At 42.4% G+C, this 17834-nt stretch overlaps 1 protein-coding gene across 2 annotated transcripts in view; it reads right to left on the bottom strand.

Annotated features, from left to right (window-relative positions):
- Positions 1 to 17834, bottom strand: part of RTKN2 (rhotekin 2) — a 52034-nt gene that overhangs the window by 28127 nt on the left and 6073 nt on the right. The window contains exons 2-4 of one of the 2 annotated variants that reach the window (XM_077784517.1): positions 10549 to 10643; positions 2873 to 3072; positions 1074 to 1132 (exon numbers count right to left, since the gene is read on the bottom strand). In XM_077784517.1, the coding sequence (XP_077640643.1) occupies positions 1074 to 1132; positions 2873 to 3033 (220 nt within the window). In that variant the 5' untranslated portion in view covers positions 3034 to 3072; positions 10549 to 10643. The remainder of the gene's footprint in view (positions 1 to 1073; positions 1133 to 2872; positions 3073 to 10548; positions 10644 to 17834) is intronic. The other variant, XM_021535427.2, reaches the window with a different exon arrangement.

Here is a 17834-nt window from a genome sequence, read left to right as displayed (position 1 = left end):
GAAGAATCATTAACAGATGGCACCAAATACAACGTGGTGTATTTCACCCCCTGTGGCCTTACTCCATAAAAAGAAAGCAGCTAAAGCTTTCATAACCTGAGCAAGTTTTTCATACTAAAAACAGAGTTCTTAAAAAATTCTGCTTTTCTAAAGATAGTAGAAGTGTATTATATGACCCTAAAGCCTTCACTGCAGATAGCTCTCCAAATCTGAAGAAAGGTGCAACCACAGCACAGACAGGCAAACAGATGCTTTCATCCAGCTACCATAAGGAGGACAGACAGATACACATTCTGCAAACAGCTGTGCTGGCAAAAAACATTATTGAACCATGTGCTCATCATTCTTCTACTAGGAGTTACCTTGGTTAAAGATATATCAAAATATGCAGAATGTACTGAAACATTTTCAGTAGTGAGCTGTTGTACACTATTTTATTCTTAATGAAGCAGGTCAGGGAGCACAAACAGATCTGTTAGCAAAACCAGCAGAACAGCCACAGGACTGCTGGATGTAGTAACATCCACTACTGTCACAGGCAAACAAAACAACAAATCCACATTGCTGAAGTTTGAGAACAGGCTAGAAAACAGCCCACTAGGAATGGTTGTTAAATGTCCTTGTTACTAGCCTGCATTGAAGCCATACCACTATACCTTTGTTGTAGTAATGTAATCTACATTGCCTAAATAACATTTGCATACTAGTTATAATTCTGCTCTCAATTTGTTAGACATACCCTGTTACTATCACTTCAAAGCCTGATGTTGTGGGGAGGAAAAATGTTTTCAGCTCACACTTATTCAGCTTTGAAATGCATTCAGTGTTTAGTGGCAAACAGAAAAGAAGTATTTCCCTGTGTGGAATGTCCTGTGAATAAAATGGAAAGAGAGGGTAGGATCTTCAAAAGCCCATGTGTAACTTAAGCTCAAGTCCCCTTCCAGCATTAGAGGATTGATGCCTCTGAACCACATATACACTTTAAAAATACAATCTTTTTTGTATAGTGTGTATTACAAGACACTGTACAGCTCATTAGCTTCTATAATTAAGTGACTACCCTGGCCTCTTACCTGATATAGCAACCTTTGCTCTGCATGCCATCCGGTCTTTTGTCTCATTTTCTGAAGACCTCCAAAAAAAAGAAAAAAGGTATTTGAGATCAGTGCATTTAGATATCTAAAACTCAACCCTTTAAACACTAAGAAGTGTCAGGATTTTCATATTATAGCTCATTTCAAATGCTTTTCTTTAAAGCTAATTTTGGTATTTCTGGTTTAAGATGAGAGTCATTAATTTCTTAAGCATAACCTGGAAGGAAGGTATACCACCTGTTTTAAAAATTCCCTAGAAGACTTTACTCCAAAGCATATGTAACCAGAGTATTAAAAGATGAGTAGATTCATCTTCTTTGTATTTTCCAGCTGCAACAGGATCAAATACATTATCAGTTTTTCTCTTCTGTACATGTCAATGAAGATGCAACTTAATTTATTGGTTCTATTATTTAAAGAATTGCCTCCTCCTCTACTAATTAAATGAAAGTTTCTATCTGCTATCAGTATCATGACTTCCAGAGGCAGTTAGAGTATCTTCAGAACTCACAGATGATAGACCCTAGAAAACCCTAGAATTTTCTCTCTCTGCCATGATTAAGCCTTAAACAAATTCTAGTCTGAAGCAAATATCAAAAGAAAAGGACTCCAAATGGACTATCAACTACTAAAGGTACAATTGAAATGACTCTGTAGTGTGCCTCTCTTCTAATGACCTCCATGGACATCTCAAGCACGCCTGAGGACAGAAATCCAAGCAATGCATGGCAGTCACAAATCAAGTACACAATGCAACTGTTCAGATACCCCTGCCCTGTTCTGGACATGTGCCATCATCATTCTGTGCTCACTGACACCAAAGACAAGGAGTTGACACACTTGATATTATTCCATCACAAAAAAATAAATAAAAGATTAACCACTACAAAATTATTTATTTTATTAGGAAAAAGCAATACAAATGCAATAATTACAGAATACCATATGTATTATATGCTAGTTTTCAAAATCAGCTTCAGAAGAGTGCTCAGAAAACGCTGCTCTTTCCTCCACCACTTTTCTCCTATAAGGCAACATTCTGAAACCAAAAATTAGTGGAACTGCTCCTACAGATACAATTAACTGGAGCCAAGCATATACTTGAAGAGTTTCTACACTAAGCTGCAATGTAGTATTTCAATAAATTACTAACCTGAGAGCAATAGTGTCTCTGCACTACGATTCTCAACATTGCACCCCAAATAAATTCCATTTAGACCAAAACTTTGTAACGTTATTCAAATAAAACACACACACTTTAGCTCCTTCAAGAGTTATAATGTGAGAATATTTTCAGCTACTTCACTTCTCATTGAGTGTTCCATGTATCACTTCGCTGTAGTTAACACAAGTGGCCAGCAGAGGGTACCAATTAACCACGATGGGGCCATTATTAAAGGGCCATTGATAACAATGGAAAGAATGAAAAATACAAATAGCTGCATTCTGTCTTGGGTAGCTTTGTTTTCCCCCATCAGACGCGGCTAGGTACCTTTTTGTATGCTAAGGGTAATCAAGAAAATACGTCCATTGTGTTACTTGATACTAAATTAATGTCAAAAATAAAATCTACCCAGGAAAATGTAACTTGTATTTAATTTTCTAAAGCAAAAAGAAGACAGCGGAATTATTTTGTAAAGTAATGCTTTAAGGCAGCAGTAATTTATGTTTCAGAGATAAGGAAGGATTTAAATCCACAGTCCTAGACAGACTGCTAAAAATTCAGGTAAGAAATGCCTGCTTCATGCTGCTCCCTCTGAATTTGAGCTGTTACTCACTGCTCCTCAGTCCTGCCCGGGCTGGGCTCCTCCTCTGGGCCCTGCAGCCGTGCCCTGTAGGCCCGGATGCGAGCGTTGCAGACCATCAGGTCCTTCACAGCGCGCAGGAGCTGCTCCCTCTGCGTGCTCACTGCCAGCAGCCTGCAGATGCCTTCTCGCATGCGGACCTCAAAGTTGATCTTCTCTTGGGTGTCACATTCCTAGACATGCAAAAAAACAAAGGATTAAAATAAAACTAACTAAGAGTATTCTCATTTTTTCGCATCCTCTGCAGTTGGGATAGAGAACTCTAGGTTTCAATTATACAGCTACTGCAACTGTTACTGAATGTGGAATGGGTACTTAATGTGGAATGGTAGTTCTCTCTTCTGGAACAAAACAGATTTACTATATCCATTATTCATGCAAATTCTAAACCAAGATTAACTCACTGTACCATCTGAAAGTTACTAAAATTTTATGTGCCTCCATGTGTCATTCATAGAATAATAGCATATGGTTCTAGAGAGGGCTAACTGAACAAAGCTTATAAATTAACAACACACTTTTAACAGCGATCCCTACTAAAATAAACTTTAAATTGAAGAAAATGTCTGAAATATTTTAAATCAGAAACTCAATCTCATCACCTCTTCAGCTATCTTTAAAAAAGGTAAGAAAATCTGTTTTTTTCACTTATGGTTGATAAGAAATTCAGGTAACAGCAGAAGCAAAGCAAAAAGGAGAGTGATCCCAATACTCAACAGCATCAGGCCATGAACTGAAAAGTCAAACAGCTGTGGTGGCTTCAAGACTGTACAGGCATCAATGTCAGGCACACTTTTCATTCAAACTATGAAGTAAACTAAACATTGCTGACAAGTCACTGGAATTCACCATCGCTGTATTTGGAAGGAGTGGGGGGTTCTAAGGTTTTATAAAATCTGCTGAGAAGTCAACTTTTTTCTGCCTGCTTTCACAGAAAATATTTATAAACGTGCATTATTCCTCACTTGTGACTTTAAAGAGGTCAATCCACATCAGGCCAGGAAATAATTAAGGTGAAGGACCACAGACTGCTGTCTCCCAAAGGCCCACTAGATGCCATTGATGGTTGATACACATTACCTTGTTATGTGGCTGTCCCTGGCCAAACCAAATATTTCTGACATGTGAAGAACAGAGTGAATAACAGAATGCTGTCATGGTATTGCAGGGTTGCATTGCAAATACTTTGCAGGCCAGTGAAGAGCGACACTTTCTCATTACTAAACAAGAGTGCCTCAGTTACCTCTGGAATTAACAAATTCATGGTTGTTTGGTGGTAAATAGCTCCCAAAGCTCACATCAGAGATGTTTTCCATAGATGTTCTGCTGGTACAGAAGAACTTCTCTACAACTGATATATGCAAGCCTGGGACCTTGTATGGCACTGCAGACTATCCTCATTTTTAACCCTCACAGGTTTGCTTTCCAAAGCTTCAGTCACAGCCAGAAGGGGATAAAGCAGAGCAACAACACCTCTGCATTCTCAGCACCTGCATCTTTAGCCACACTTTTTCTTAGGACCCAATCCAGAAAAGAACACAAAAAGAAAGAGAGTAGTAAATAGCTGACATCCATCTTCTTTTCTTCCAAGTCTAATTTTACATGGCTGTGAAACCCTAAATAAGGCCCATACCTGTCCCTAAGAAATAATTACTTATTCTCTGAGCCTAAACTAATAAATCAGCTCCAAAGAATGACATCCTACTTCCCCCTAATAATTCCCAAGACAGCAGGCCTCTGCACTGCCCTGGCTCCTCTCCACATCTATCACCTGTTACAGAACTACAGTGAGGAAACAAACACTCCCATTTGGGGCATCTGCATGTATCCATAATGGCTTTCAAGAACTACACGAAGCATTCAGTCCACACTACATCTCAGCCAGGCTCACGTAAAATATTCTGGACTAGCAGTAAATGTCTGTTGGGCCATAGCTTAAATAAGCATCCTGTATAAATCTCATCTGAAGGAAGGGTTTAGCAGCCTGACTTGGGAACGTATGAAGTTCTTTATACCTACCAAAAGAGATTGGTCAGCTTTTTCCCCCCTCCCCCCAACATTCTGTCTAAAAATATAGGCACACCATCTGGACTTGGAAGAATGACACTGCACTGTATTGCCATATGCTGTCTACTAATGCACTGTTTCCCTGGTGGGGTCCATCCTTCCCCCACCAACGGCAGCACAATCCAGAGGAGATTATTAACAGCTGCTGGGATTTTCAGCCTCACGCTCAGGAGCTACCTAAGCAATGCTTCTAAGAAGTGTCTTTAAATTCCCCACCTAAGTATGAGAAATTTTTCTAGTGTTACACAGACAATGCAGTCACAAAACAAACAACAAGAACAGCTGAGAAAAATTTACGGATACTGCCAAAGGTAGGACAGGTAGAAATTTTACTTCATTTAATCAGTAACTTCATTACAGGCTTTCAGAATCTTATTCCAAGTACACTTCTGCTTTACTGCCACGATTGTTTACATGTAAACCCTAAAAGCCTAAACCCCGTAAGTATAGTACATATTTTTAAAGTAAGCAAGTAGCCAGGCAGCGGGTGCTCTCCTAGAACAGGGGCTGTGAAGTCAATTCAGCACCTTGGGCATTTTGTAGCTAGAGGTAGAAATGAGAAATGTGTGGCTGTCCATTGCTGCAATGGACAGCCACAGTCTCACAGACACTCCCGAGCTCGACTTATCTGGGTTTTTAACCAACTCGAAGTGTTAAAAACCCCTCACGAATCGGAAAATCAAGAAAGATTAAAGAGGTGGAGGGGAGCGTGAGCGGGGCCCTCAGGAGCGCGGCCGCACCGCCGCCACCCACGAGGGCCTCGGTGCGCGGGCTCGCGGCACCACAGCCCCGAGCTCGGAGACGGCGCAGCCCCGAACCGGGCACCCCGAACCGGGCACCCCGGACCGGGCACCCCGAACCGGGCACCCCGAACCGGGCACCGCCCGAACCGGGCACCGCCCGAACCGGGCACCGCCCGAACCGGGCACCCCGAACCGGGAACCCCGAACCGGGCACCGCCAAACCGGGCACCCCGAACCGGGCACCCCGAACCGGGCACCCCGAACCGGGCACCCCGAACCGGGCACCCGAACCGGGCACCGCCGCCCCGGGCACCCCGAACCGGGCACCCCGAACCGGGCACCCCAACCGGGAACCCCGAACCGGGCACCCCGAACCGGGAACCCCGAACCGGGCACCCCGAACCGGGCACCCCGAACCGGGAACCCCGAACCGGGCACCCCGAACCGGGCACCCCGAACCGGGAACCCCGAACCGGGCACCCCGAACCGGGCACCCCGAACCGGGAACCCCGAACCGGGAACCCCGAACCGGGAACCGCCCGAACCGGGAACCCCAACCGGGCACCCCGAACCGGGCACCCCGAACCGGGAACCCCGAACCGGGCACCCCGAACCGGGAACCCCGAACCGGGCACCCCGAACCGGGAACCCCGAACCGGGAACCCCGAACCGGGAACCCCGGACCGGGAACCCCGAACCGGGAACCCCGGACCGGGCACCCCGAACCGGGCACCCCGAACCGGGAACCCCGAACCGGGCACCCCGAACCGGGCACCCCGCCCCGGGCAGCGCCCGCCACACCGCCCCGCGGCACCCGAGCTGCGGCCCGGGCCGGGCCTGCCCGCCCCGCACTCACCGGCCCCGCAGCGCGCGGCCCGCCCGGCTGCTGCCGCCTCATCCTGCTCATCTCCTCGGCGGCGCCGTTCAAACCTCCCGCCCCGGCAACGGCCGCCCCGCCCCGCCCCCGGCCCGCAGCGCCCCCGGGCAGCGCCGGCAGCGCTGCCGGCCGCTCGGGGCCCGCCGGCTGCCACTGACAGCGGCGCTAATCCCCTCGGGTTCAGCCGCAACAGCCCCTGCCAGTAATAGAGGCCAGGACGGAACTCCCTTGGCTTCTTTCTTCCTCGTTAATTTACTTTCCTGAAACAGCCGGTGCCGCCTTTCTGATGAGCGCTCTTACCGGGAGCGGCACATGGCAGCAACCACTGCTGCTCCAAAGCATGCCATGAATTTTTAACCGTGTTCTTGGGTTTCTGCAGTTCATCTAATTATGCATCTTTAATACGATGGTACTTCAATAGCTGCAGTAGTAGCACATATTGTTAAAATTACACTGTTATACTGAGTAAAAGTGCATTCACCAGATTGACTGGAGAGGAATGGGAGTCATATCTCTCTCTCTTCTGCTGCCAGTTTTGCAGCTCTGTTTGTCTTTGGCAGATGAAACAAATGAGCCAAATAGTGTCTCCCATCCATTCCTCATTCCTGATTTCTTGGTTTCCTCTCTGAATTCCTCCTTGACAGGTGATGGTCAAAAGCACAGATCCTCATTGCTTTCCACAGGATTGTCAACATTTGTGGGACATAAAATGTGCTGGAATGAGTGAGATATACAGTGTTGCTAACAGCTTTCTCCAGAAGACAGAAGTCTCCAGGCTAACATATGCTTATTTAAAATATAAGAAAGTGCAGTTAGAAGGGAAAATTTTAAAGCATCATTGCTTCATCAGGATTTCACATAGGTGCTCTGCAGTTCACCTGGACCCCTGACATTTACAATTTACAATTGTAATTTACAACAATTGGGGCACAAACACACTGGGCTTTCCTTGAAGGAAAATAATGAACTTGTAGAGCAAAGGTGCAAGGCAGAGGACAGGGAGCTCTGCTTCCCTCCAGAATGCTCATCTCACCAGGAGGCAGAGATAGCTGTTCTGGAGCACCTGTCTCCATCTTGGGCCATGTTTCTTAGGGCATTCAGATATTCATTAAATACCTTCATGCCATGCTGAAGTCCTCCGCATACCACTGGCAGGGCACATGCCACAGCTGGGAAGCCCTACCCTGTTGCATACAGGTAAAATCTTACAAAATAAGGGCCTTGTTACTCTTGTAAAATCATGGCTCAGGCCTGTTACTTCAGCTGAGCAGAAAAGGACTATGGGGAAGTGACTCAGCTGAATTAGTGGTAGAAAAACAAATTATATAACTATTACATGTTCATATTGTGGTGTATGGTGGTTGGTTGAATTACGTTTGTTGCGCTTAATTGGAATGTAACTGATAAAGGCCTAACTGCTTTAGAAGGCCTGGTTTTTGCAATAAAGGGCTCTCTCTCTGCACCTGCCTGGGGAGTCTGCATCCCTCTGCTTCATAACACTACCCCAGGTTATATATTTATGGATGCTATATTTTTTCCTGTTCTTTAGGTACTGTGACTTTCCCAAAAAGTCTTTGTCCACTCATTCAGTAGAAAAATTCCAAGAAGGCTTTTGCTTAATCAAGGTATGATACTTAGAGCCACGTATGGACAGCCAATATATCTAGGAGTGAGCTTAAGGGAGGTTTAAAGGGAAGTCTCCACCTAATCCTGGTGCTTCATGCACCCAGGATAAGCGTTGGGCCCCTGTCTCTGCTGCAGAGTTCAGGATTTTGGATAGCTTAAAAGCAGTCCACTAAATGAGGGGAGAACATGAGATGACCGATCAGAGTGCCCTTTTGCTTTACAATATGGCATAGCTCTTAAAGTGGGATCTGGCCTCTCCTGAATCACTCAGGGATGGCATTTAAGCCTCAAAAAGCTACAGGTGATTTTCTAGGCTACAGAAGAAAACTAGAAACAGTAACACGTCATGGAGTGGAATTGAACCAAACAGGTGAACTGAACCATATTATCATTGAATCAGTGCTTGACCCATGCTGAATGAGAGGCTACAGCCTTGACTGAATGGCTGAAACTCTTTGATGATTTTGATGTAAACTGGGAGCAGCTGGAAATTATAACCTTACTGCAGACATAAATAAGGAATTAATTACTGTAACTCTTCCTTGCTAACATCCCTTCACCAACTCACCAAATAGTGCCCTACCATGGAAAATTGATACAAGCTGTAAAAAAGACACACTGCAACACTTCCTATCCAGCATCATCCCAAGCAGTTTGGGTTAGACTCTAGAACAAACCCGCTGGTTCAATCTTTGCAGGAGCACTGCCTCCAACACCCCTGAGAACGGCTCTCAGGTATGCACCAATAAGGTTTTGTCAAAAGCCAGGATGACTACATAGACACAATAAAAATCACTGCAAAAGGACAAGTTATGCCCCAGATTATTTCAGGCAGTCAGCATCTCTAAAACTATTTTGCTGGTGGTGTAGACAGCTCCCAGGAATCTGTGGCAGTTGTCCAAGAATTTTAGATGCTAATTAACATGGTTTTCCAGTACAGTCTGTTCAGCAAATCTGAGTCTTAATAAAGTCCCAAAATGTGACTGCTAGTAGCATAAAGAGCCCATGCCTGCAGCCTGTACACACTCCTACAGACTTGAATTGGAGCCCTTAAGAAATCAGTGGCAGTTGAATGTGTAGGACTCAGCCCTAAGCAACATGGATAGTATCTTCTCAACCTCAGTGCATACCTGCTCTTCAGCTGGTTCAAATGTCCAATTTTCCAGTACATTAGGAATATGTTTCTGCAAAGTCTGGCTTCTCACATTCTTGCACCTGCTTCTGCTTTGGTCCTCCGTTTCATTCACTTTCTAGAGATGACAGGTTTTTTCATTATAAAATCAGGCTTCATAATTCAGTAGATCTGTCAGATGCTTAATTAAAAAATTAAACATTTCACCACACTTCTAGTATTAGCTTTTAAAGGAACGTGAGACTGAGGCTTTAAAAAGCATTTCTACAGGTTTAAAATGAGGTGAAATGTTCTTTCCACATCTCATGTCTAGCTCCAACAGGGCTCTTTTGCTGCTGTTACAGCACACAAACTAACTTGAAATGAAGAAGGCTTTATGCCATCTAGATTATCCAGAGATTTGGGATTCAACTAGTAACTAACTATTCTGCTTGCTCCCTAACTGAAGGGTAAATGCAGCAGACAGCAACAAAAAATAAAGCATTGTAACCATGCTTTTTCTCCAGACAAACCTCCACTGAATGGCAGAGAAACCCAAAGGCACAACCTACCAAACAAGGAAAATCCTGCACAGTCACTGCTGCTAGTGCAGAGAAGTCAGAAGGGGGTAGGGTGAATTAAACAAGGGATCTATATCCTGCTTTCTGGGGTTTCTTAAGTGAAACATTTTTTTTCAGATGAATCACACCATCCTTTTATTTGGCATTTGATTTGCATTGCAAAGCACTTGGCTTCCTTCTAGTATTAGGGAAACTGGATAGAAGAGAAAAGATCATTGTCTATCTAAATCACTGTTCTGCTCAAGTGTTAGATCAGCATATTATTTTAAATGTTAGGCCCATCATTTTGGTTTAGCAGGTACAAAATGTCTACACCTACTCTTGACAGCACTGCAGTATTTTTCTTAATTTCTTAGTTCCCACAGCTTGCTACACCTACTCCTTGAGTATAATCAGTGTGCCAGTAGAAATGCATTCAATTCCTCTTCAGGTTTATCCTAAATGGAAATCTCTGAAGACTTGAACTGGACACATGGGAAAGAATTTGCAAAGGCTTTTTATAACTGATTACTTAATTAATTTTAAACAGAAGAGCAACCTTTTCCTGCTGATTGCCACTGGCTTTGATTGCCATGGTATACAACTACTATAGATTGGTGGAATGGGCAGAGACTGGAATTTAGGGTGTTTACTTGACCACTTACTGGAGCATCAGTAACTCATTTCTTCATTTCAGCCTGCTGGAGTCAGTTGGAAGTCTTTCCATTCTCTTAGCTGGGCAGAAGGGCAACATGTAGTCCTACAAAACAAAGTAAATATGGGTAACTACCTTATTGTAATGCACTTCAGGTTCAGTTTTGATATGGTGAAAACGAATCATCTGTCTGACAGTGAGCTAAAGCTTAACCCTATCATGGTGAAAGTTATGGCAAGAGAAAACTTTATAGGCTCCATCTTAGCTAATTAAGCAGTGTAAAATAGGTTCCTTCTCTAAGGCAGTCACAGAGCCAGTTGTTGAAGATGCCATCCTATAACATGCAGGTGCCTAAGGATGTATCATCCTTATCTTCCTGCCATAATTAGACAGAGAGGCCAGAACAGCTTAGAATAAACTCTTACTATTTCAGGTTTTCTCAGATTAATTTTAGCCCAAGAGCTTGTTCATCTTCTGCTCAAGTTTTTTTTTTTTTTAATGTTCTGCAGTTCTCCTTCAACTGCTATAGTGCTCCCAATGACACCAAGATCACATCTCTGTAGGATGCCATCAACTAAACATTGATACCAAGGTGCTTCAGTGAACTGTTTTGTTGATCATTGCATATTCTTGTAGAATTTCTAAAAGAAACTGTGGAAGGTTGAAAAAGTAATTATTTTTCCTTTTTTCCAGATAAAAGGCCAGAAACTGACTCCTCCCAGTATTCCTGATGTCAGTCCTATATTGAAATGCCTTCAGATTAAATTAATGTAGCCTTTTTGAATCACCATATGAGATAAATGCACTCAAAATACATTTTATAACAGAAATAGTAAGTTATATAAAATCCATCCTCATATGAATTTGAAAACACTTCCTGAGATCAAACCTGAAAACCTTGTCAATCAAATGAAACATTGCATGATTTGAAACTGTATTTTGATCATCCCCTAGACCCTAAAGTTGCCCATACCCAAGACAGTGGATGAGTGACTAACTGAGGTATACCAGTCACATGTATCCTTCTGTTTCTACTTTGGAGACCAGAGGCATTGCTTTTGAAGCCAATTCATATGTGGTTCCCACACAGGCATAGAATCAAGCCCATCAGAAGTATCCTGTTGGACAGGGATCTTCACAGGTGACTGACAGCTTCACTAGAATCTTCGGTCCAGCTGAGAACACAATGTGGAAACACAGGGTCTAACAAAGTAAAAGTATTGCAGCCTTTCCCTAAGTTTAGAAATCTATGTGGTCTGTCTTTTCTATTCCACTTTCTATCTTTATAGCAGCTGAAGGAATGACACTATCTTTAATTCTTTTCAAAATCAAAGGTGATTGAAATTGGCTGCTTGGATCCATTGTTAATAGGGGGACATTTATACACACAGAGAAATGGTCACACAAAAGTAACACTGCTGTTTAAAACCCAGAGAGGTCCTTTCAGCTCTATATTACAGGGATGTTCCAATCAAGGAGGGTTTCCTAGAGATTCCAAACTTCCATACTATGCCTTTGACTACGATTCCTCTGTTGGTTACTGAGTCCTGGTTTGATTTCTTGGGCTTTTACTGCAGGTAGCATTTGGTGTGTAAAATATCCATCTGAGACAGCTGCATCCAAATGTATGCTAGGCAGTGTGCTGGGGAAGTCACCAGTTTGTGTCATGGGAGAATCTAACTGGGCACTCTGTGTTCTGGTTGCAGGGTTAGGCCTGTTAGGATTTTTCCCAATTCATCTTACACAGGCAAGTGAGAAGTCACTGGATCATTTAATGGATTACCATATGAGAAAATTATGTCAGAAAATCATCTTCCTTTTGATAGACAGAGGACTTCCACCTATTGCTGTGAGAGCAGATGTAAGCCCACTTCTGATAGTGCTCACCCAGGTAAAAGGAGCAATTCTCCAGTTAGCTCTTGGGATTGGCTTTTTTTTTTTTTTTTTTTCCTGAAGGTACATCCAAGCTAAGTATTTGCAGATCATTTCTCTGTTTTTCCCAAACAATGTCGAATATCTCTGCAGAACACAATACTTGCAAACAATCTCCATCTGAAGCGAGTTCGTAGTTTGGTCTGAATTTTCCAAGTACTGGAATATATGTATCTAGGGAGAGAAAAACAGCAAAGCAATGTGCTCTGGAGACCAAGCAACATTAGCTGCCCTCTGTTATGCCACCTGCAATCAAGTTCCCCCTGCACTGCAGCACTGCTAAGGAAGTAAATAGTAATTTGCCCTTACCACTGCACATCTTGAGGTGACAGCTGGCACAATGGCCCAGTATAAATTGACTTTGCATTTCACACACTATTTGGATTGTTTTGATCCAGTCTCAGGGAGGATATTCAAAGGAGCATGGGTAGGAATCTATACTTCACTGCAAACTCTCACTTTGCCATAAGAAATGTTTCTCATTCATATGAGATTGGTTTGCCTCAATAGTATTCCCAATGACACTTGGGGCTATGACCATCTGCAGCTCCTTAGTTTTTCCTGCCTTGCCACAAAGCTGTAGTTTTTCTGCATTTTTCTGTCCTGAGTTGGGTTCCAGCTGCATAAAATGGGCATTTGTCATGCAGATCAGGCCAAGAAAGAATGTGCCAAAGCAAGAAGTATTAAGGTAAATGTTATTTCATGAAAATAGCACAGTAAAAAAAACCCCTCTCATTACTATCAATGTATTTATTAATGTGTGCAACATAATAAACATTTCTGGTTCGAAATTTCTATCAGAGGTTTTAAGCTTCTGATCCTTAAGGAAAATCTGGCTTGCAAATTATGTCCTGTTTCTTACAGAAATAGATACTGAATAAATATTGAACATTTCATCCACTCAAGTGCTTAGATTAAAGAAATACCTCCACAGGAATAAAAGGATTTAAGTTTTTAGAACTGCCAGATAATTTTTCTATTCTCAGTATCCCTAGTTCCTGTGCCTCCACCAAACTTCTCCCTAAATCCAGTCTCTTCCTCTGCCCCTCAGAGTGCAATACCACTGTGATATAACTTGCCTCCTTGAAACCTCACAAACAAAAAGTAATTGTCACATCCCAGTCAATACTGGGACCCCAACAGGAATATAAGGCTGTTCCTGGGGAATAAGCCCAGTCAGACTACATCTTTTGTACAGGTGATGCTTTTTTTGTAGAATCACTGCAGTGTTGGATCAAAATTGTCCATTCACCTGTAGGAGGGATTAGGATATCATTCCATAGGCTAGAAGGATCCATTCCATAGGCTAGAAGGATCCAAGGGGAGAAGCTTGCTGCAAAAGACCCTGTGGACGTCCCATGGCTGAGGTGATGGGCAGCACACCCTCTCTTCAAGCTTAGCACAGCTGCACTGAAGGAAACCAGCCCAGCTATTTTTTTTCCTACTCCAGTTCCCCTCGAAGTCAAACCACAGGGAGGAGACGAAACTGGGCTGAGCATGTGTTCTCTTCAATGTGAGATGGAAATGCTAATGATAATATTTTTTGCCTAACAAGATGACCCATTTTTTTACTCATCATTATGAAAAATCGGGGGTTGAGTAGCAAATATGAGTAACTACATTTTACCTGAGTTTGGTTTGTCAGACATTTCTATCATGCTTCTAACCATTTCACAGCCTGTTAAATGAGCTGAGACAACACTTCATGTCACTGTTAGAATTTTAAATTAAAATTATGGTAACAATAAATAGCACCTCATGTTTTTACAGACAATTTCATCTAGAAGAATAAAAATAACTAGTTCTGCCTGGATGCATGCATGATTTGCACACATGCACATGTTTACTTTCTTATCTAAAAATCAATTTGAGTTCTAGAAAGCTATTTCTAGCACTTGATTCTAACCCTGTGTTTGTACAGTGTCATCAAAAGGCAATCAGGATGTTTAAAGAAAAACCAACAAACAGCAAGTGCATTTTTTATAACAGGTTCTTTGAAAAGCTAATGCAGACCCAGAGGAGAAGTTATCCAAGTCTGATACAGAGGGACACCTGTTCAAGATAATCCTCAAATACTGTTTTGCTAACAGTGTTTGTGCACTAAGGCTGTTTCAACCAACAAGTTAAAATCTCTGATTTTTTTTTTTATTCTTTCTCTGTTCAGGAATGTTTTCCCTGTCCATAAACAATCTCTGCAACACTAAGTCACCTTGCTTATACAGGTAAGGCATCATATTTTGTGAGAGAAAACACCAGCAAAAGCAAGCCACTACCTAACATGAAGACCATTTTTTCTTCTTCTTCATTTATTTCATAGTGTGGACACTCACAACAAAGTCTTATTTTTTTAAAAGTAGCCCTGCTCTGTCATACAGCCCCCTTCAGAAGTGTATTAACTTCCATCTTTAGAACACCAGCCCAGGAGGGAGCTTTGAAAGACACAAGTGGGCTGTTGCTCCTCATCTGCCCTTTGTGTTGCCTGAAGTCTCTCTCCAGAAGTTCCTCTCTCTCACACTTTTGTGAGGGACAAGGTCTTTCACACATGTGTGTTGCTACACAGCCACGAGCACGCTCTTGCTGAATGGATTTGAACAGCCACTTGGCACCACCAGGCACTGAAGCACCCAGAACTTCACTGGCAGCTTTCAAGCAGGCGGTACCACACATCACTAATCTGAACAGGTTTTTCTCATTACCACCCGAGTCACACAGTTTTTAGGCATTCCTTTCAAATTGTCTTATGACATGACATTGCTAGGTTGGTGGAGAACTTCTTAGACAATTTTAGAGGTAATAAGTTTCATACATATTTGGTGCCATAATGGTTTATGTGCCACCAAGTGTACTTTACTGGCAGTCATCTCAATAGCTGGCTAGAAAGTCATCCATGGCAAACAAGCTTCTCCAGGCTATGCCTCTGAGGGATCAGAGTTTTGTAAGGAATTAATCATTCTCTTGTTACTAATGGTTTCACCTCTGGGCATTTCTAAACTAAATTTACTGATTCAACCAATTAGCCTGAGTTTGGGATAAAATGTTTCAAAAGAGAACAGGCAGAGGACTCTAATCACAGGTAGCACTGCAGCTTCCATGAAAGCCTTGGAGAGAAACTGCATGGGGAATTTTGCATGCTGGGAAGGCTCACCTGAGTTTAGCATAGGCATGAATCAGTTTGAAGATGGAACCAAGCCCCATTTGGATAAGATCAGTCTGGGCTCTGTTCCTGCTCCATGTGGGAGGATCCTTGGCTGCAAATTATATAAAGTTAGCAGCCATCTGGGGGCAAGAAATTTGAGGAAAAGCTGGAAAACACCATAGCCCAATACATTTTTTCCTTTGGTGAGCACATGTTCCTTCAGTTCCCAGCCTCAGATGGAGCTAGCTGGGAAGCTGTCTGATGGAGCTGAATGGTCACACAGATGTCAACACCTACTGCCTGAGAGATAGATGCAGGTGCAAAAACATCTGTTTTCAGGAATCTTTTTACATATTGATCTTACCTATCTTACAAATTGTAAATATATCTATGTTTCATTGCACATGTGGCAGGAACACAGTATTTCCCAAGGACTGTGCCTTTTACTTATTCAATTTTTCCAAGGATACATATCTGTTAAATTATCTAGAGCACACCTTGTTTATTTCTTTGCTACCTGCATACATATCTTTAGTTCATAGCACTTTTTAGCTCCTGTAATAAGAACATGTCATTGACTTCAGAGCCTTCTTTTGAGAAGAAACTCCTTTGTGCATAAAACCATTTGACAGAACCTTCTTGCATGCTCACAGGCAGGGCCTTCAAAGTGGTAATAAATACAGTCTACCACCTTGCTCTGAACACTGCAGATTTAGCAATTGCAAAGGGTAGCATTCATTATAACAATAGACATTAAATTGTCCCTCAAAGGACAACAAACTCACCTCAGCTGGCACTACACGAGACATTGCTTTAACATAGAATATTTGGTGCAAAATATCAGATGTAAATAGAGGCCCATTTCTGCACCAAGACACTGCCTAACACTTCCAGAGTGAGTACCATTGAGAGAAGAGCAGAGCTGCAACAAGAGACGAACAGTGCCTTGCTTTCACGCTCAGTGAATTTCACCCCATCTAACAGATTATTCTTCTTGCCACATGCAACCTGCTGCAGGAGAGGCAAAGGACTCCAGAACAGCTGTGCAGCCATATCTTTTTTTTCTGTCTAGTTTGAGCATTGCTTGGCTGCAATCTGAAAACTGCACATTACCAGCAAAGTTAAAATACTGGAAAAGAACAGGCTCTTTCATCTCACTACCATGTAGGAACTAATGAGTGCTCTGTACTTTTCTTCTAAGTTTGTCCCATTCTTGTAGACTCTCTGTCATTCAGGAAGCCTGTTGGCTTAAGTGAGCCCCTCTCCAGTAATTTGGAAAGCCTCATTCATCCCCCCCCATTCAGAGTCCTACCCAGCAGGAACCTCCAGCCTACTCAAGTCATTCTCCCAGGACAGCAATAGCTGATCTCCCAGATTTTACATGTAATGCAAGCATGAAAGTGAACTGCTCACGTGAATATCAGAAAAAACAGAAAAGAGTATGAAGAAATAGAATTGTCCTTAAGCATCCAATAAAATCAAAAAACTTTCAGATTACATTAAAGACAAGTCTGCACTGTCTTCTGGGTCCCTATATGATACTTGGGATGCAGGTACCCTGAGCAGAAGGGAATTTAATATATGGAATCATTTAATATATAACATCAATGTGAAAAGCTGCAGAGCCAAATTTTCTCAGGGAATAGAAATTATTACACTCAAGCTACAGAAAACTTTGTAGCATTCTACTAAGTTTTGTCAGTATTCCTCTGAATCCAAGCTAAGGTTTTCCTGTTGGTTTGAATTTGTTACCATTGTGTAATAGTAAACAGAGAATAAAATACCTTTTATTCCCAAACTGACATTTTATTCCCTTCCTCTTGTTTTGGTCTTCCTTCTTTTGAAAGAACTGCTGTGTACTGTATGCTTCACAGTCTGGGTATTTTTCAGTATACTCTTCCTTTCCTGTTCCTTCTGAGTTACTGCATTACCATATGTAGAAAAGTGCCTCAAATACATTAGTCCTTAAAAATCACATAATAAGATTGTTGATATGTGACAGCAAAGACCAAGCAGCCCATGCCAGGAAGAACCAGAAGCAACAGGGCAAATTCTTGGTGGCACTGAAGTCCCTGGTTATAGGAACTGACATGAATTTGAGATTTTACTTAAACCAAGTAATTCCAAGTCATATTAGTATGCATACTACAAGGGAAGTGTAATGGTATTTTCTTCATGATTTAAAAATTATTATCTGAATACAGAAAATGCCTAAAGGACATTTGAAA

The sequence above is a fragment of the Lonchura striata genome, chromosome 7 (genome assembly GCF_046129695.1).
Source record: "Lonchura striata isolate bLonStr1 chromosome 7, bLonStr1.mat, whole genome shotgun sequence".
In the NCBI taxonomy this organism is placed as follows: domain Eukaryota; kingdom Metazoa; phylum Chordata; class Aves; order Passeriformes; family Estrildidae; genus Lonchura; species Lonchura striata.
This window is presented reverse-complemented; position numbering and strand designations above follow the sequence as displayed.